This window comes from Lepisma saccharinum, chromosome 19 (assembly GCF_977018435.1).
Source record: "Lepisma saccharinum chromosome 19, izLepSacc3.1, whole genome shotgun sequence".
Lineage (NCBI taxonomy): Eukaryota > Metazoa > Arthropoda > Insecta > Zygentoma > Lepismatidae > Lepisma > Lepisma saccharinum.
Genome location: NC_139247.1, coordinates 54,185,468 through 54,203,005, shown reverse-complemented (window position 1 = coordinate 54,203,005; position 17,538 = coordinate 54,185,468). Strand labels below are relative to the sequence as shown.

At 36.5% G+C, this 17,538-nt stretch overlaps 1 protein-coding gene across 2 annotated transcripts in view; it reads left to right on the top strand.

Moving 5' to 3' along the window:
* Positions 1–17,538, top strand: part of Rbcn-3A (rabconnectin-3 alpha) — a 164,161-nt gene that overhangs the window by 37,643 nt on the left and 108,980 nt on the right. For both annotated transcript variants that reach the window (XM_083140900.1, XM_083140899.1), the window contains exons 14-18: positions 185–329; positions 1,053–1,202; positions 4,003–4,258; positions 9,072–9,211; positions 14,920–15,065. In XM_083140900.1, coding sequence (XP_082997026.1) covers positions 185–329; positions 1,053–1,202; positions 4,003–4,258; positions 9,072–9,211; positions 14,920–15,065 — 837 coding nt within the window. The remainder of the gene's footprint in view (positions 1–184; positions 330–1,052; positions 1,203–4,002; positions 4,259–9,071; positions 9,212–14,919; positions 15,066–17,538) is intronic.

Genomic DNA, 17,538 nt, shown 5'->3' with positions numbered 1-17,538 from the left:
AATTTTATTTTATTTACCGCTTTTGAACCCGAAATTGACTCAGTTTTTGTACCGAAATTTTGCTTTTTATTTGCCAAAAATATGTGCCTCTAGAGATTACCATTAACCATCTATTGTATTGGAAAATATGTTAATTGATATTAAAGAGTGCTTGTAGTGTCAACAGTATTTGTTTTCATTTCAGCACAACATTAGGGAACCTGTCAAATTCTCCAAGTGCCTGCTTTGTTGCATCTGATGGGCATAGTTTACGTGTTTACCAAGCTGTGATAGATGCTAGGACCCTCCTTGCGGAAATTTCCACATCTGAAAGAAGAAGCAGAATGATGGTGAGATACTTTGTTATATTACTGGTTCTGTTTAATTAACATAGTCTTTTGTTGTCATCTAAAAGACAAGACTCCTCTCTTTCCACTATTTTTCAAGTCTGTTTTCTTCCTCTCACGCTCTGTAGTATGGATAGAGAGAGAGAGAGGTAGAAGACAAGCGAGAGAGCTCTCTCTCTCTCTGAAAGAGACAAGAGAAGTATCTCCCTCTCACTCACTCACTCACTCGGGCATTTTCCCTTGTCTTTGGCACTGTTATGACCTCGGCAGGGCAGAAATGTTGTGTGTATGAGAAACAGAACTATTTGTAAGTAGGGCCTTTCCGCTGTCGTCACCTTGTAATCCAACATTCCCAGTTCGATACCTGGTCGAGGCACATTGCACCACAGGGCGACCCTCATGAGGGCAGACTTCACCCTCCAAAGACTGTGAGGATGAGGGCAAGGGCAATCTGTGAGGGTAAGGGTGAGACCGAGCTATGAGGGTGAGGGAGGTTGAACGAAAATAACCACCTCTGCATTGCACATTAGTTTGGATTCCACTTAGAACTGTAGGTCCAATACCGATTAGCCTATCTGTGCATAAGGTGAACTTAAAGCATCAATTCAATTAACCATTTGTAAGTACTTTTTTGTGTATTGTGTTGTGAAATAGTGGTTATGTGATCATTGAAAAAAGTGTTCCAATGCTGCATTATAATTGATCATGTGTTTTCTTACTATACAGGACTCCATGGTCAGTTTATCAACAGATAGTTCGATAGAAGATGACATGAAGCATTCCTCCTTGCACAATAGGATTAAGATAGTTTCACAACAGTCTACTGCACGGCCTGGTTGTGTTATTCAGTTAGATGCTATTGCTGATGCAACACACGTAAGTTTGTTCAAAATTTTTTAATTAAATTTGAATAAAATATACTAGTATGCTTATATGTAAACACTATTTATATATTTCATATTTAAAAGTTAAGGGTTGTTGGAGTATTCTGATTGTAATTTGTGTTTCTATTTTGGGTGTTCATGTGAAAATACAGTGGAACCTTGAGTTTACATTTTTCAGGGGCTCAAAAAACTTAAAATGTGGGAAAATGTAAAATTGAGGGAAATTTTATGATGTTTGAGTGTATAATGTGAGAAAATTTAAAATCTGGTTTCCACTGTACGTGCTTGTACAGAACTAATTTCATTAAGTTCGAGCTGATGTTGAAATTCAAACACTTTCAAAATAAAGTAACGTGTTACACCTTGTGCAAGAAAATCAATTTTTTGTCACTGTAGTACAAATAAAACATCACGATGTTTTTGATGTTTGATTTCACTTCATGGCAGACAACACAGAAGTGAAATTAGACATCCCATGTGTGATTCCTGTAAAATAAATATTGGAATGTATTTACACGAGGCTCAGTTTCCTTCAAGGTGGTTTGATGCAAATCAGCTTGATTTATGGTATATTGTAATTTAAATTAAGATTTAAATCTGGTTATTTTTTTTAAACTCTCTTTAAAGAAATAATTTATAGAATAATGTACATATGGAATTTGTAGATATCATAATCACTTTTGGTGAAAGCACAATAATCTTGTAATCATTGAATGGCGTTTATTAGGCTCATACAAAGGAAACAAAATATATGTACTGATGGGGTGAAGCTCATGCGAAAGGAAAAATAATATGTAAACTGCAAACTCACTTAAATTTCTCTTGATTTAAAATTCAATATTTTTCACGAGTAAAAATAGCAGAAATGTTGTGTAGAATAATATACAAAATACTAATCAATTAAACCTTAAATATTAAAAATCACCAAAATTCAGCTACAAAGACAAAAAAAAGTAAGTTACAATTATATAGTATATCCAGCATGTTTGATTTTCACTGGAAGAAAAGTTACTGAAATTATTATAGTTTCATTAACACACTCGACAAACATTTCCAACATTTAATTATGGACAACTGTATATACATGTACTACAGGGCATGGTGTGACATTGTATGCCATGGTATGCCAGAGACCTGTATTCAAGTCCTGGTAGATTCTCAATTAAGATTCAGTTTGCTATGGTAAACTTAAAGTGTTAAGTAGCAGAAGTTAAAAGGTTTAGTTTTGGCATGTCCTAACTTATTTTACTCAAGCTTTCACCACATCAGTGGCTTCTTTAGGAGTTACGGCAAGAATCAATGTAGCTGCTGACTGACAAGGTGTAATCAATTGGCCATTTGTTTGTGATATGACTGTCCTTTGTTTATCTGGTTTCCACACAGAAAAACTGCATTTTTTGTTGGTAGTTATTTCCAATAATAATTGCCATTCATTTAGGTTTTCTGATGTTTTTAAGATGGCAAATGACTCTCTTATAATAAGTTCAATTCATCCTTTTGCACTTTTGATAAATTTGATTTCTTTCAGTCTGAATTTTTTGTATTCAAATATGTGTTTTGATAAACCTAATTTTTGTTTTTCTTTAATATCTAGTTTTTAAATAAGGAGAAACTAGTACTCACTTTCATCCGCAAAGCTGTTTTTTTCTTTTTCTATTAACATCACTGATTAATTTCAGTGGCCACTGCCACCATCCTCGTTCGAACTTGCTGTACTGTTGCTTGGCGTGCGTCAGCGACATTAATAGAAAAAGAAGAAAACAGCTTCGCAGTTAAAAATGAGTACTAGTTTCTCCGTATTTATATACTACCGCGTCTCTCTTTTCTCAATTATGAATAGTTTTTGTTCAAGAATTCTTGTGTAGAAGTTCCTCTTTGTTTTCCCTATGTATTGTTTGCCACATTGTCTTAACTTCTGAACAATCTGCATGATATGATGAAACTGGACCTTTTTGACTTCTGCTACTTAGTGAAATGATGGCATACAGTGTAAGCAGTGATCAGAACGCTACATTTTAAAAGTAGCTTCGCTACAGCTACAGGTATATTTACCGTAAAGTAGCCCACTATGCTACTCCTTTTCGCTACTTTTGCGCTACTTTTTTATTAAAAAATATGGTTATCCAAGAGAAGCCCCTAGCAGTTGTACTACTAGAAAATAGTTTCCGTTATTTATTATTATGATACCCATCATTCTCTTATTTTGATAGCAGTATTGCCACAGTAACCTATTTTTTCTATAGCGTTTGAGAATGATGTGTGCATTTTTAAGTGGCAAATTAATTCAAATTTGATATCAGAGGGTGTTATTCAAATCTGACATATTTTTATTTAGGTTTTTATATCAACATATTTTTCTTGCAGATAAATAGCTGTTGGCCGGATCATATTGATGAATATCATTTGGTTATCTGGGTATCAGAATGAAATAAATTACGTGGATATCTATCATCTGCGATATCAGGACATTTAGATTCTAGATTATTCGTATTGCAATTATCTAGTAATAGACGTGGTCTTTTTAAACCTCATACACAAGTAAGCGTTATTGTCGATTTTTTTTTGACACTGTTGCCGCATGTAAAAGTTACCTCAAAACTCCGAGAAGAAATGTAGCTGTAGCGAAATATCAGATTTTTTTTAGTGACAGTAGCGTCGCTACAAGTAGCATGCTTCTTCCAACCACTGGGTATAAGTTATGGTTTATTAAAAATGTTATTTCTGTTTCGTAAACTATGTCATTGTTATGCATTCTGACTGCAGTAAAATTTAATTTTTTTCTCTTTCTCTAGGATTGGCAAAACACTCAGTTCCTTCATGTGTTTCAAGAACAATTGATAACTGGAGAGAGAGTAGAAAAGACTGGTTCAGATTTAAGCAAAGATGGTGATCTCGGATTAATGGAAGCACAGTTAGGGGCCATGGTGGACTTGCAGCAGTCGGCAGTTTTTGAGGAACCATTTTATATAGTGCTTTTAGAACGAACTGGTAAAAGTACATTAGTTCATATGTGGAGGCTTGTTATAGCATCGCAACCTTCAAGTGTGGGTATGTTTGATTCAGATACAAATATTCATCTCTAATGTTATTAGTTATCTGTGGTTGTGTGATTTATTTTGTAGTATGTAGGTGATGTTTTTGTAGTGCTACAATATACATTCATTCCACCAAAGCAGGAAATGTGTAGGGATTTTTTGTTGCTGTGGTACTTAGATTGAGCATGATTCAACATCAACATGTTTTGAAAATGTGTAGCCATAACCAAGATTTCCATTTCTTGTACCTAGCGGTCTTGAGAAGCAGAAAATTTGCTGATTCTGATCAGGGGTATCTCAAGATAGATTTTTGGAATCCCTCCTTATTTTCCACAACTTCCCCCCCCCCCTATCTTGGTATTCCTAGCTATGGGACACATGCAGGTTCATGTCTCTAGGGGAAAGAGTATCAGCTTTTCTCGTGAGATTTCAGCCTGTGTTTTGGACCCACCATCGTGAGGAAATTGGGGAGCTACAGATGAGTAGCGTAACCCAGTCATGGAAACGCAACAACAACTGGGGGTTCACCATGCTGATCACATGTCACTTCATAAGTGGTTGGATGACTGTTTACCTCTGGTGGGAGTGAGGTTGACAGTCTGTAAGTAGGCACTGGCTCTCACGGCCTGTTACACAATGTTTTTTTTTTTTTTAATACCTACATAATGTAATCAAATTAGCTTCAATTGCTACATGATTTTGTAATATACTTATTATGTTATGCAGCAGTAACTTCAATTAATTCTTGTCAACAATAAATCGAACTCTTTGTAAAACATGTAGCCACACATCCAGGTCCAGTCCCAATTATTATTTCTGTGTATAAAGTCTACTTTAAAATACAGGGCTATTCTAAATGATCTTCCCGATTTCAAAGTTTAATATCTCACGTTTATTTAGTCACAATGACATGCAAATTATTTTAAATGAAAGAAAAACTCAAAAAGTTTTTTTTACATACATACGTGTTATGTTCCACGTCAAAGGTGCTCGATATGAGTGTCTTTTGTAATTCGGCACACATCAAGCCGATAGTGAAATTCTTGTCACACTCTTCCCAACATCTCGGAGTCAATGGACATAACTGCTTCTTGGATTCGTACTCAAAGTTCAGGTAAGTTGTTAGGTAGGGGAGGCTCATACACTTGGTTTTTAACATAACCCCACAAAAAAAAGTCACAGGGTGATATCTGGCGAACGGGGGGCCAAGAAAGCAGAACCTGAACGACTAGCTCGTCCTATCCATTGATTTGGTAACCTTCTGTTGAGTTCCCTCCTGACATCCCGGTGCCAATGTGGGGGTGCCCCATCCTGCTGGCAAATAAAATTTTCCATGTCCTCTTCCAGCTGCAGGAAGAGCCATGTCTGCAGCATGTGAAGGTAGGAAAGTCCGTTTACAGTGTCCTCCTCGAAGAACATAGGGCCATACACCTTGTTACAGGTAACTGTACAAAACATGTTCACCTTGGGGGAATCACGGACGTGTTCTTCGTAACCATGGGGATTTTCCAAAGCCCAAATCCTCACATTTTGTTTGTTTACTTTCCCCGAAAGGCGGCTTCATCACTGAAGACAACAGACTCAATGAAACCATCTCTTTCCATAAGGTTTTACATAGCAACGCAGAACTCAAGTCTCTTATCTTTGTCAGTAGGTTTAAGTGCCTGCAACATTTGCAATCGGTAAGGGTGAAATTTCAAACGTTTTCGCAGAATCCTACACACTGTTGTCTGCTTCAAGTTCAATTCTCTGCTTGCACGAACCGTTGATTTTTTGGGGCTTCTGACAAAAGTCGCATGCATCCGATCAACTGTTTCATCATTAACTCCTGGCCGGCCTGTTGATTTCCTCTTGCAGATACACCCACTTTCTTTAAATTGTCTATACCACTTCCGAATTGAGTGACCGCTTGGTGAATCTAACCCAAACTTCATCCTAAAACTTCGTTGGACACAAATAACTGACTGTTGTACATGAAATTCCAGGACACAAAATGCTCTCCTGTCTTCGTTTCCAGCCATCTTGATTTACTGTCACCCAGCGGCAGAATGCGTAACTAAACATCAGCTTTGCCAGACACAAACTTTTTGAGTTTTTCTTTCATTTCAAGTAATTTGCATGTCATTGTGACTAAAAAACGTGAGATATTAAACTTTGAAATCGAGAAGATTATTTAGAATAGCCCTGTATATCAAAGAAGCAAAAAGCCATGCTATTCTAATGCTTATTTCTAATTAGAGAAGGTTTTTGAGTTAGTAACAATGGGCACCACCCAGAAGTGTCCATGACTGTACAATCAGTTGCAAAGATAACAGTAGGCAATAAATAAAATAAAATACTTATTATTTTTTACTTACGTTCAGTGAGTATGTGTTGAGTAATTGACAACGTTTCAGCGATCACTGTCCCCTTCTTCAGGGCGGTTTATCGGCTTCACAGTTGCCCACGAAGTTTCATCAATAGCAATGGCAAGGATTAGGTTTACATGAATAGGATAAAATATTGGGATTCCATTACAACTGACCTGTATCTTTTTTTAAAAAAACATTATGTAAAATTTCCTCCTATTAAAATATATTAAAACCCCACTGTTACACTTATTAAAAAAGAATCCCTCCACCCTTTTGCCGATCACATATTAACAGTCAATGTCTTCCTTGTGAATTGACTGTTAACATGTGATTGTCAAAAGGCCGGAGGGATTCTTTTTTAACCCTAAGTCTGTCGCGCCGTTGCAGATATGCAACAAAAAAAATATGTCCATTGTCGCCGCCGTTGCAGATGTGCAACAAACAGCTTTAGATACAATTATCGAGGGTTTGCCACACTTATATTTGTATATTGAGGTTGAAACACTGACAGTTCGTTCGGGAACATGTTTTGCAATCGTGTTTACGAAAATTCCAAAAATCCTCCCCCCCCCCCTTTTTCTCGGAATATGTCATGTATTTCGTCTCCTGAGTTGACAGACACAATAAATGCTTGATATTTACGATGCTGTTTTCCTCCAAGCTTCCAACGCTGTGATTTAGCACTGATAAGGCACACATTCTTCTTTGTGTTTGGACCTGGTGATCCAGCTGAAGTGGAGGCAGAGGGGGGGGGGGGGTCAAGGAGAGGGGGGATTGGATGAGGTTTCGCGGTGTCAGCTTTTTGTCGCCTCTATGTTAGAAATGCAATGAAGCTTGACCATAGCCAGAGGCGAGAAGCGTGAGTCTATCCAGAAGTATAGACAAAACAAACGATTGCAAAGGCTCCCTTCCCTCCTCTGTTAGGAAAGGCCTCGCCATAGCCATAATCGTTCTGAGCAGTGGCTGTGAAAGACGTATCATATAACAGCTCATCGATCTCCCTAACGCACATTCGTTTCCTTCCGGACATATTTCCACAAAGAGCCAAGTCAACAGGGAAGAAATAGATTCTCAGTAGCTACACAAGATGCAAGTGCGAACGAAAAAAAAGCAAAAGTTCGGGTTTTCTCCCCAAAGTAGCTGGAGAAGAGGGGGCAAACTCCACATTTTTATGTTTTTTTCATTGAAATTCAGGGGATGCAGCCCTCGCCTGTAAACTGAATGACTGAACATGGTGATAGGCAATTTGCCTACTATTATACTTGACATTGGCTGTACCATTGGTCATTTCACGTATCTTGCTAGGCTAAATAACTTAAATGATTGCTTGTGTTGTTCACAATTCTAGGCTGTTCGAGAAAAAGCACTTATTTAAAAAAATGCAACTTAACAGCAGACATTTATGTTCATTCTCTTAATAGAAAACATTACAGACATGCTATACATCTTGGATCATCATTCTTTAGTATATTTACAAATGCCCAATGTAAAATTATAATATTTTCTACAGACTGTTTCAAAAGTGGCGCAACCCAAACTGAAAATTAATATCATGAAAACCGTATGAGATATTTACACTGAGTTTTCTGCATTATAAAGCCTAATCCATTGAGATATTTTTCAATGCTAAACATTATCACTTTACTCCATACAGAAAATCAGATAAATTAGTGACTTGCGGAAGGCAGCGTTAAATTTTTTCCATACATGCACGTCTGATGACTGATGCCATTTCAATCTGTCATTTGCGACCAATGTTGAGCATGTGCGGCATTTGATGGATTTATAACTTGCGATTTTATGGGATGAGTGAAAAAGTGCAATTTTTGGGACATATCTTCGTAGCTGGCAACACTTGCAGGTCGAAATTTTGTCAACAGACGCATGCAACATGTGCTTAAATATTGGCCCTACATTTGCATGAAAAATCAAAATTTTAAATTTGCATCGAAATTTGACTTTTAAGTGTACCTGGCAACCCTGCCATTCCAATGGAGCTGACTGAGCTTGTTTCGAAATTGTAAGGGTGATTCATAAATGCGGAGTAAAGAGAATTCAGGGTATCCATAAAACTGCCTACGATTCACTCAAGATTCACTAATTATGTCCCTTTGATAATTTCTTATATCTTTTTCTCACTCAAAAGTGCATTTCTGGAAAAAAAAATTAACGCGCTGCTTTCCGGCAGTTATTAATTTATCTGGTTTTATGTATGGAGTAAAGCGATAATGTTAAGCATTGAAAAATATCAAAATGGACGAGACTTGATATTGCAGAGAACCCGGTGTAAATATCTCTTACAGTTTTCATGATAGTAATTTTGAAAGTTCAGGTTGCGTGACTTTTGAAACACACTGTATAATTGATTCAGCGTGGCTTAAATGAAAGCAATAGAAGTGACTTAAGTGCTTTTCCCGAACACCCTGGAATTGCATGAAACATCACATTCATTTATATGAATTTTCTTTATTTCAGACTTAACAGAAAGCATGATGTATGTGCCAGATAGTAATTTAGTTCAGGAGGGTGACGAATCAAGAAGTAATACTCCTATGTTGGAAAAAGAACCCCAAAATTCATTACCATCTTCACATGTTGTGATAAGTACAACCAAGGTAAAGATATATGTATATTAAAATTAGTGTGTGGTATTGTAGGACTGAAACAATCTGCAAACTCTTCCCAATCCCCACCGATACCATTGCTTGAAAATTGTAATAATTAAAAGTTGTTAAAAATACTGATTAATATTAGTGTTCTATTCCACTCGCAATTATATGCAACAATTTACACAAGTAATTTTGTTTGAAAATATTCAAGAATTACATCAGAATATTAAAGTACATGTTACGTAATCACTAGGGGCATGCATATTTCGTTTTTGACGAAAAAACGAAATTTGAAAAAACAGATTGTAGTGTTAATTTTTCATGTTTTTGAAAGGTGTGAGATGCATTTTATGACCATGTTTTGTCACGAAATAATGCGAAATGAACTGCAAAAAGCAAAATTAACTCTTAAACACGGAATTTAGGGTTTATTCACCAACGGGACACCTTCTAAGGTCTGAATTATCCTGAGAGTTATGCAATTCCCAGAAAATTGATTAATTCTGCTGTTAATATTGGAGAAGCAAAAATGGACTCCTTTACACAGAAATAAACTTATTACTCTGATAACTACATAAATGTGATTTTAGAAGTGAAATGTTAATTCTGTGGAATAAGTGTAGTTTTTGAATCAAATTTAGGATTATATTCACAATTTTAAAACCAAAATGTCTTTTTATATACCACTTTTCATCCAATTTTTCACCGCTATAGCACCGATATTTTATTTTATTTACCGCTTTTGAACCCGAAATTGACTCAGTTTTTGTACTGAAATTTTGCTTTTTTATTTACCAAAAATATGTGCCTCTAGTAATCACAAGTTTTCTCACGCAAAAATTGTGTAAAATAAAAAGGCAGTTCAAATTTTGCATAATTTCCATGATAATTAGGCTTGTGTTTTGCCAGAAATAAACAATTAGTAGGGGCATGCATATGTCATTTTTGACGTAAATGTGGAATGTAAAATAACATGCTGTGATGTTCATTCTTAAGGTTTTTGAAAGATGTGAAGAACATTTTTCTGCCATGTTTTGTCGCAAAATGATGTGAAATTAACAGAAAGATGCAAAATAAACTCTTAATCATGAAATTGAGAGTTTATTTACTAACACCTGTGAGTTATGCAAAATCAAATCAAGGACAATTGATTATTTGGCTCTGTAAAAATTTGAGGGGATCGTTACATAGGAATAAAGCTAATACTCCAATAAGTGCATAAAATGTGCTATTAGATGGAAAATGTTTGTTTTGTGTAATAAGTAAACCTCGGATTTGTAGGTCCTAAAAAGTGTGCTTTTAAGTTCCCTAAAATGGGATCTAAAAATCCTAAAATAGGTTCTTAGAAATCTTAAGTTAGGCTCGAAAAATCTTGAAGTAGGCTCAAAAAACTTAAAATAGTTGAAAATTCTTGAAAAATGCTGATTATAGTTACCAGCAATGAAAATGGGACACCTATATCCTGAAATACGCACTACCTTGCATAACGTTATGTGTGTTGCCTAACCCTATGGCGATGGCAGAACTTACCATTGGAAATTTGCTATTAAAATCCACTCTTCGCCGTATAGTTAGGCAAAAATATTTTTTCCTGTTACCCACAGTCCAACTCCTCAATTTTGTCTGTGAGGATCATCTTATATGCTGAAAATAATGTTTCAACAAAAATATAGTCAAGTGGTGCAAACATGTTAGTTTGCAAGGCGTGAATGCCACAAAGCACCGAAGTGACGCGAAAGTGAGCAAAACCACACAGATCAGACCACTTTGGATTGTACAGGTAACAGTGGCACCAGACATTTTGCTTTGTTTAGATTGAAAAATCATCATGGACTTGGAGGAAGGGAAATCGACAGAGAATACGTTTCAAACACGTTCGTCATTGAATTTTTTCATGATGAAACAAAGCAAATACCTCTGTGTGACATAGAAATTGTGTAAAAACCTTTTAAATTATATAAAATGCTAAAAAAAAGGCTAGGTTCTGACAAGCAAAATAGTTTTTTTAGGCACTATAAAACTTCATCAGTTGTTTCGTTTTTTTAACGAAACGCTGACGTAACTTATTAATTCTTACATACATGTAAAGGAAAAAATAGGTTAAAAATCTAAAATCCAAGGTCTAGTAATAAGCATTGTTTTTAAACCAAATTTAGGATTTTATTCACCATATTAACATTGAAAGGTCATTTTGTATGATGCTGTTGATCCTAGAATGTGCGCAGTTTAGTCATCTTTGAACTGACACTAAATTACTGTTTTTACGCTTGTATAATGTGCACACCGGTTACTGATGGTGAAAAACAACAAACATATCCAGGTTCAAGAAATGGCTTTCTTAGTTGTAGGGAAATGGCCATTTCACTTTTAGTGTTTTTTATTGTTTTTTTTTTTAAATTTACTAAAAAATACAACCTGGCAATTTGTATTTGCTCCTGTTGATATATATTAGGGATGGGACCGATTAATCGGTACTCTATCGGTATCGGCCGATATAGGCATATCGGTGTATCGGTTTATCGGTAAAATTACCGATTATTTTACCGATCCGATATATCTATAAATATCTTATAATTTAGTCCAAAATTCTGCCATTTTGTTGTAATTTTTATGGATAATCTCTATGCCCTACTTTCTGAAAAAGTAAATGTCTAAATATTCAACTTCTTTTGCATTGCATTCAGCTCGAAACACACATTTATTACGGAGATCAGTGAAAATTTCAGGGTCTTCAAGGACCATTTCTAATTTTATGTCGGATCGGTAGAATATCGGTTATCGGTATCGGTAAATTTTATATTGGTACTGTATCGGTATCGGCCAAAATTTCATATCGGCACATCCCTAATATATATACATGTTAGATGCAGTTACATAGTGAAAACATGCGTGGTTTCATGTTGGCTGTCCAAATTATTCCATGCGTAATATGCACCACAGATTTTGGGAGCTAAAATTTTGGAAAAAAGTGCGCATTATACATGAGTAAATATGGTATCTTAATTCCCAGTACTGGTTGCTATTTTCTTTAACTTCATTGGATCTGATGCTTCAAGCGCCAAGGAATATATTTGTTTATAACTAGGGCCCGCCCGGGACTTTATGTCCTATAAAACTTTAAAATATGTATGTAATTATGTTATAAAAATGGAAAAATATGTCAGAAAAATTCAGTAGTATCCCCAGTAAAGCCAAAAATATGCACAACAGTACTTTCGAATGTCTCATTATACGGGATGTCAGTATCTTCGAGGGACGATCGACTACGGAGGCGGTGGGGTATTAAATGAAGTCAGAATCCCTTTAACCATATAATGTACTGGGAAAATACTGACAATATATTGTGAGGTTTGCTGCAATTTTCCAAAATGTTATTTGCTATTATGTCAGATTTACACCTTTGTGGAAAGTAAAGCATAATTGGCAGCTCGCTATAAAAAAGGGGGTATTGAAGAAATATGTTGTAAAAACACGAAATTGGTAAAATATGTCAAAATATGCCTTATCAAGTTTGTCTATTTCGACTGATTTTTATCAAATATGTAAAGATCTAACCCCAGTGTCCGATCTGATACCAAATAATAAATATGTTATAACTAGAGCCCGGATTTCCATGCACAAACAAACAGCAAAATATGCATGCAAATATGCACGAAAAATATCAAAAATATGCACTAAGATATGCATGAACAATTATTTTTTTTCCAAACGTTATACTTAATGACCTCTGTTGCAATGAACTATGAACGTCTTCCTTAGGTTTTCTTCTGTAAACCCTCTGCGTTTATCAGTGAGAAACGTTTTGTAGATCGAGAAGTTCCTTTCTAGCTACATCAGCAGAAGTCACTGGTGCATGTGAGAAACACCAAACTTCCTCCTGTGTTAGGTCCTCTTCCAAGTGCACATTTTCATCATTCAGTACATTTGCAATGTCACAGGTTGTTCTGTACCTGGGATTTTTGTCTAATACTTGGCGAAGTTTTTCTGACACTATTTTGGCGACACCGTGAGTTTCACTGGACAAAGTTTGCGATACTTCGCCCAACAAGGAGAGTGAATGCTGCAAAGGATTATTACGGGACTCTAACTGTGAAATAATTGCAGGTATACTCGAGAAGTGGTTGTGTATGTACTTAATTTCGTTCTCAATGCCACTTCTAGAGAAACATTTCTGTGACACACAAATAGCGGCTGCGTCTTCTGGTTTTAGGGAGTCTATGACTGCCTTCACTTCATTGAAATTTTCTGCATAATACGACACAGCTTCTAGCCACGAGCCCCATCGTGTTAATACCGGTTGCGGAGGTAACGGAACATTTTTCGCCAGTTCGCGAAAGAGACGTACTCGCGAAGGAGCTTTCACAAATACTTTCTTTACATTTGATACAAGTGCGTCTACTTCCGGGTATTGGTATCTGATTATTTCTGCAACGCGATGAAGACCGTGTAAAAAACAAGTCAGATGGACTAATTTAGGATACAACACTTTCAAACCAGATGCTGCTTTGACAATGTACGGGGCCGCGTCAGTAACAAACAGTAGCACATTGTCATACTCGATGTGATCTGGCCACAACAAAGTTAACGAACCGTTAAAGAATTTGGCAATTGTGGAATGATTCACTTTCTCAAACACCTCGATATTCAGTAAGTAGGGTTTACCACTCGCCTTCATTGCACCAACAACAGCATTGCAAACACAACGTCCTGCCGCGTCAATAGTCTCATCGATAGACACCCATATTTTCTCGTGCTTCAACGCTTCCAGAATTTCTCCCATGACCTCTTTAAAACAAACAGGCACATAGTTTTTACGTAGCGTTGATTCATCTGGCACCTTCTTTCCCGTGTACTTTTCAAGGAAACCTCGTAGATGGGCATTGCTCAGTTTCCACAAAGGAATATTAGCACTCACAAACGCAGAACACAGATCTACATAGAATGTATCACTTACTGTGCATTCAGATGTTGAAATAGTGGACGGGATAGTAAGCAGTTTCATGTTCGTGAACTCCTTTGATACTGACAACAGAAACCCTTTCCACATAGTTGCCAAGTCGCGAGAAAGGCTTCGCACTAGTTGACAGTTGTAAAAGCATCAGAAGGTGCTAGATCACTGTTGTTTAGAAAGCGCTACATAAAATGCTGAAAAAAAACTTTAAAAATTATAGTGTATATTGTATATTAAAATGGTATGTTCGCCATTCGGTTATCGCCGTGCAGTCGAAAGTGAATTTACCAACTATTGTGGGCAACAAACTCAACGCTATTATCTCTTGATAGACTATGAAATATGCTAGCATGTAGCAATAAAATTCGAAATATGCCTTATCCTGCAAAGATGAAGAAATATGCAGGCAAAACAAAATTCACTCAAAATATGCACTTATATGCGCTATCATATGCGTCTCAAAAGACTCTTTACAAGTTCGTCGGAAAGAAAAAAATATTTTCCATAAGTTTTTGCATGCTACATGAAACATGCATTTTGCATAGAAATCCGGGCTCTAGTTATAACATAAAGTCCCGGGCCCTATTTATAACCTTAAATAGCGAGTAAATTACATTTTATTGCACAAGGCAAAATACAGTATATGTCACAATTCAGTTTTTTCCTTTGCTCATCCACCGGACTATTATAGATTCTCTGAACAGTGATAAATACTGACTTGTTAATTGTAAAATGTATTGCATCTTTTTCCTGTATGTTGCAGGTATGTACTCAGCAGCTTCCATTGGAAGAAGACGTGGAAGTAATTCATGCTTCACCTGCTGCTGGCCATCTTAGCTCTGCTTCAATCTACCCAGCATGCTTTGCGCCATATATAATAGTGACAGCTTGCTCTGACAGTACAGTGAGGTGAGTTTCTATCCTAGCAAACATATTTTTGTATGGTTTGGAAGCAGAATTACTTGTAGAGAATATGGTCAAAGAACATTTGTTACATCAGTGCTTACCAACCAATAACTAGTGTATCATAAATTTTCCAAAGGTGCAGAAATGTTTAGGTATTACTACATTTTAATTAATGTATTAGAGTAGGCATTATTGATTGTCTTTTATGTGTATAAAAATTACCAAATTTATTACTCAAAAGCATAATGGATCAGTAATTCAGGATAAAAGTAAACAAAAGACAATCGAAAATGTCTAATTGGAATTATGGACTAACTTTTTCATCGTAATTAAGAAGTTTGCAGCTTGCAAAGACCCCTGTGGTTGGGAGCACTGAAAATTTTTCAGTCCTGCCATCATACATTAATGTCTGTATTGTGTTTAATGTTTGTATGTCTGTAGATGTAGTGTTTATTTGATATTTGCAGGCTGGGTTTTCAATTTTGTTGATATCAAAATGTAGTCTGAAGGAATTTAACATTGTTATGGATGAATACGGAGAAACTAGTACTCACTTTTATCCGCAAAGCTGTTTTTTTCTTTCTCTATTAATTTCAGTAGTCACTGCCACCATCCTCGTTGTAACTTGCTGTACTGTTGCTTGGCGTGAGTCTTCTGTTTGTAGTTCTCTGGTTGCCGCTAGGTGCGCTGTTGTTAACTATGCGTCTGAGTCTGTGTTGTCTGCTATTTCCGGGCAATAACTGTTGTAGTAGGGGAATCCAAGTGTGGTGCACGCACCTAGAGGCAGCCAGAGAACTACAAACAAAAGACGCATGCCAAGCAACAGTACAGCAAGTTCCAACGAGGATGGTGGCAGTGGCCACTGAAATTAATCGAAAAAAAAAACAGCTTCGTGGATAAAAGTGAGTACTAGTTTCTCCGTATTTATATAGTACCGCGTCTCTTACTTCCCAATTATGAATTATCATGGAATTGTGAAAAGTGTGCTGAAATTCTTACAGTTTATACGGTTTCTGTAAAAGGCAATATTTTCAAGGCATTATGTAATGTTTGTATACTATGTAAAAATTCTGTGGTTCCACAACATTTATTTTCTTCAGTCTTCATTATTTTAAAGTAAATTTGTCAGCTTACATGTGTATTTCACAATAAACATAACAACATATTCACAGTAAAAGGATTAGATGTGCAGATATGTGGGTGTATCTTACTTGTTCTAGTGTGTGTGGAATTTCTTTTGCATGCTATGTTTCCAATTTTCCAAATGTTGAAGTTATATCTTGAGGAACTTTTCTCATTGTCTTATGTTGTAGTTAAGAGAAGATGTCTTGGTATAATTTAAGTCACCTATTAATAAATACATCCAAATTGTAAAATGTAAATGTGCTGGAGCATGAATACTTTGGCAAAATTGTATATTAAATCTTGGTCCACACATACATAAAGAACTACGTCTGAACTACTGGTCTGTAGCATAGTTTACCATTGCTGTAACCACCTAGCTATGAAGCCATCCCTGACTTATGCATACATTTCTCATTTTTGCTTCTCTTCGTGCATAAAATTGTCCTACCTAGCAATACTGCACGGGATGTACAGCATTTTAAAACTTGGTATCTTGATGGCATGTTTTCCCCATCGTAAACATTAAATATTACTTCACACTGTGATGTTTTATCTGTAAAATTACCGATTATTTTATCGAGAAATATCTGATAATTTAGTGCAAAATTCTGCCATTTTGTTGTAATTTTTATGCATAATCGCCATGCCCTACTTTCTAAACAAGTAAATGTCTAAATACAGTCAACTCCTCTCGATTCTACGACCCCGTGTATAACGACCCCCTCGAAATAACGACCCTTTTCCCGGGAACCGTGAAAAATTTAGAAAAAAGTTGAAAAATTTGAAAAACAAGTTGAAAAATTGAAGGAAATCGGCCGAAAAATGCATTTTTTCCCCCACTCATTCCCTTCACGAGTGCTCTACCACTCACAATTGGGTCTGAACTAAAAATAGACACCACCACACCATGCTTCAGTGATATCCAATAGCACTTGACCTTTGCCCTCCCCTCCCTCAAGTGCATCAATGTTACCCCGCACCCGACAGCCGCTACCCAACATGCCAGGCTTGTTTTGCCACGCTTTCTCGTGGATACGCGAGAAGAGAAGATCGAATGTGCTTGGATGTTATTTTAAATCGACCTTGTCCTAAGAGCTGCTGAAAACTCGCACGTGAGGAGGGGGGAGCAGCCCGAAATGACTACTGGACTTGCAGTCTTTGCCAATGTGTATGGCAGGTCAAGCTCTTTCATCGATAAATACACCACCTTGAGAGATAAGATCGCAGGAATGTTCCAAAATACAGATGCGTGGCGCCTGGAAGTCTGGCCCATCTGTCCAGCTCTGACCTAGATTTCGGTAGGTTCCCGTGAGTGAGCAACTCTCGGCCTTGTAGCCGACAACTTCCAGTA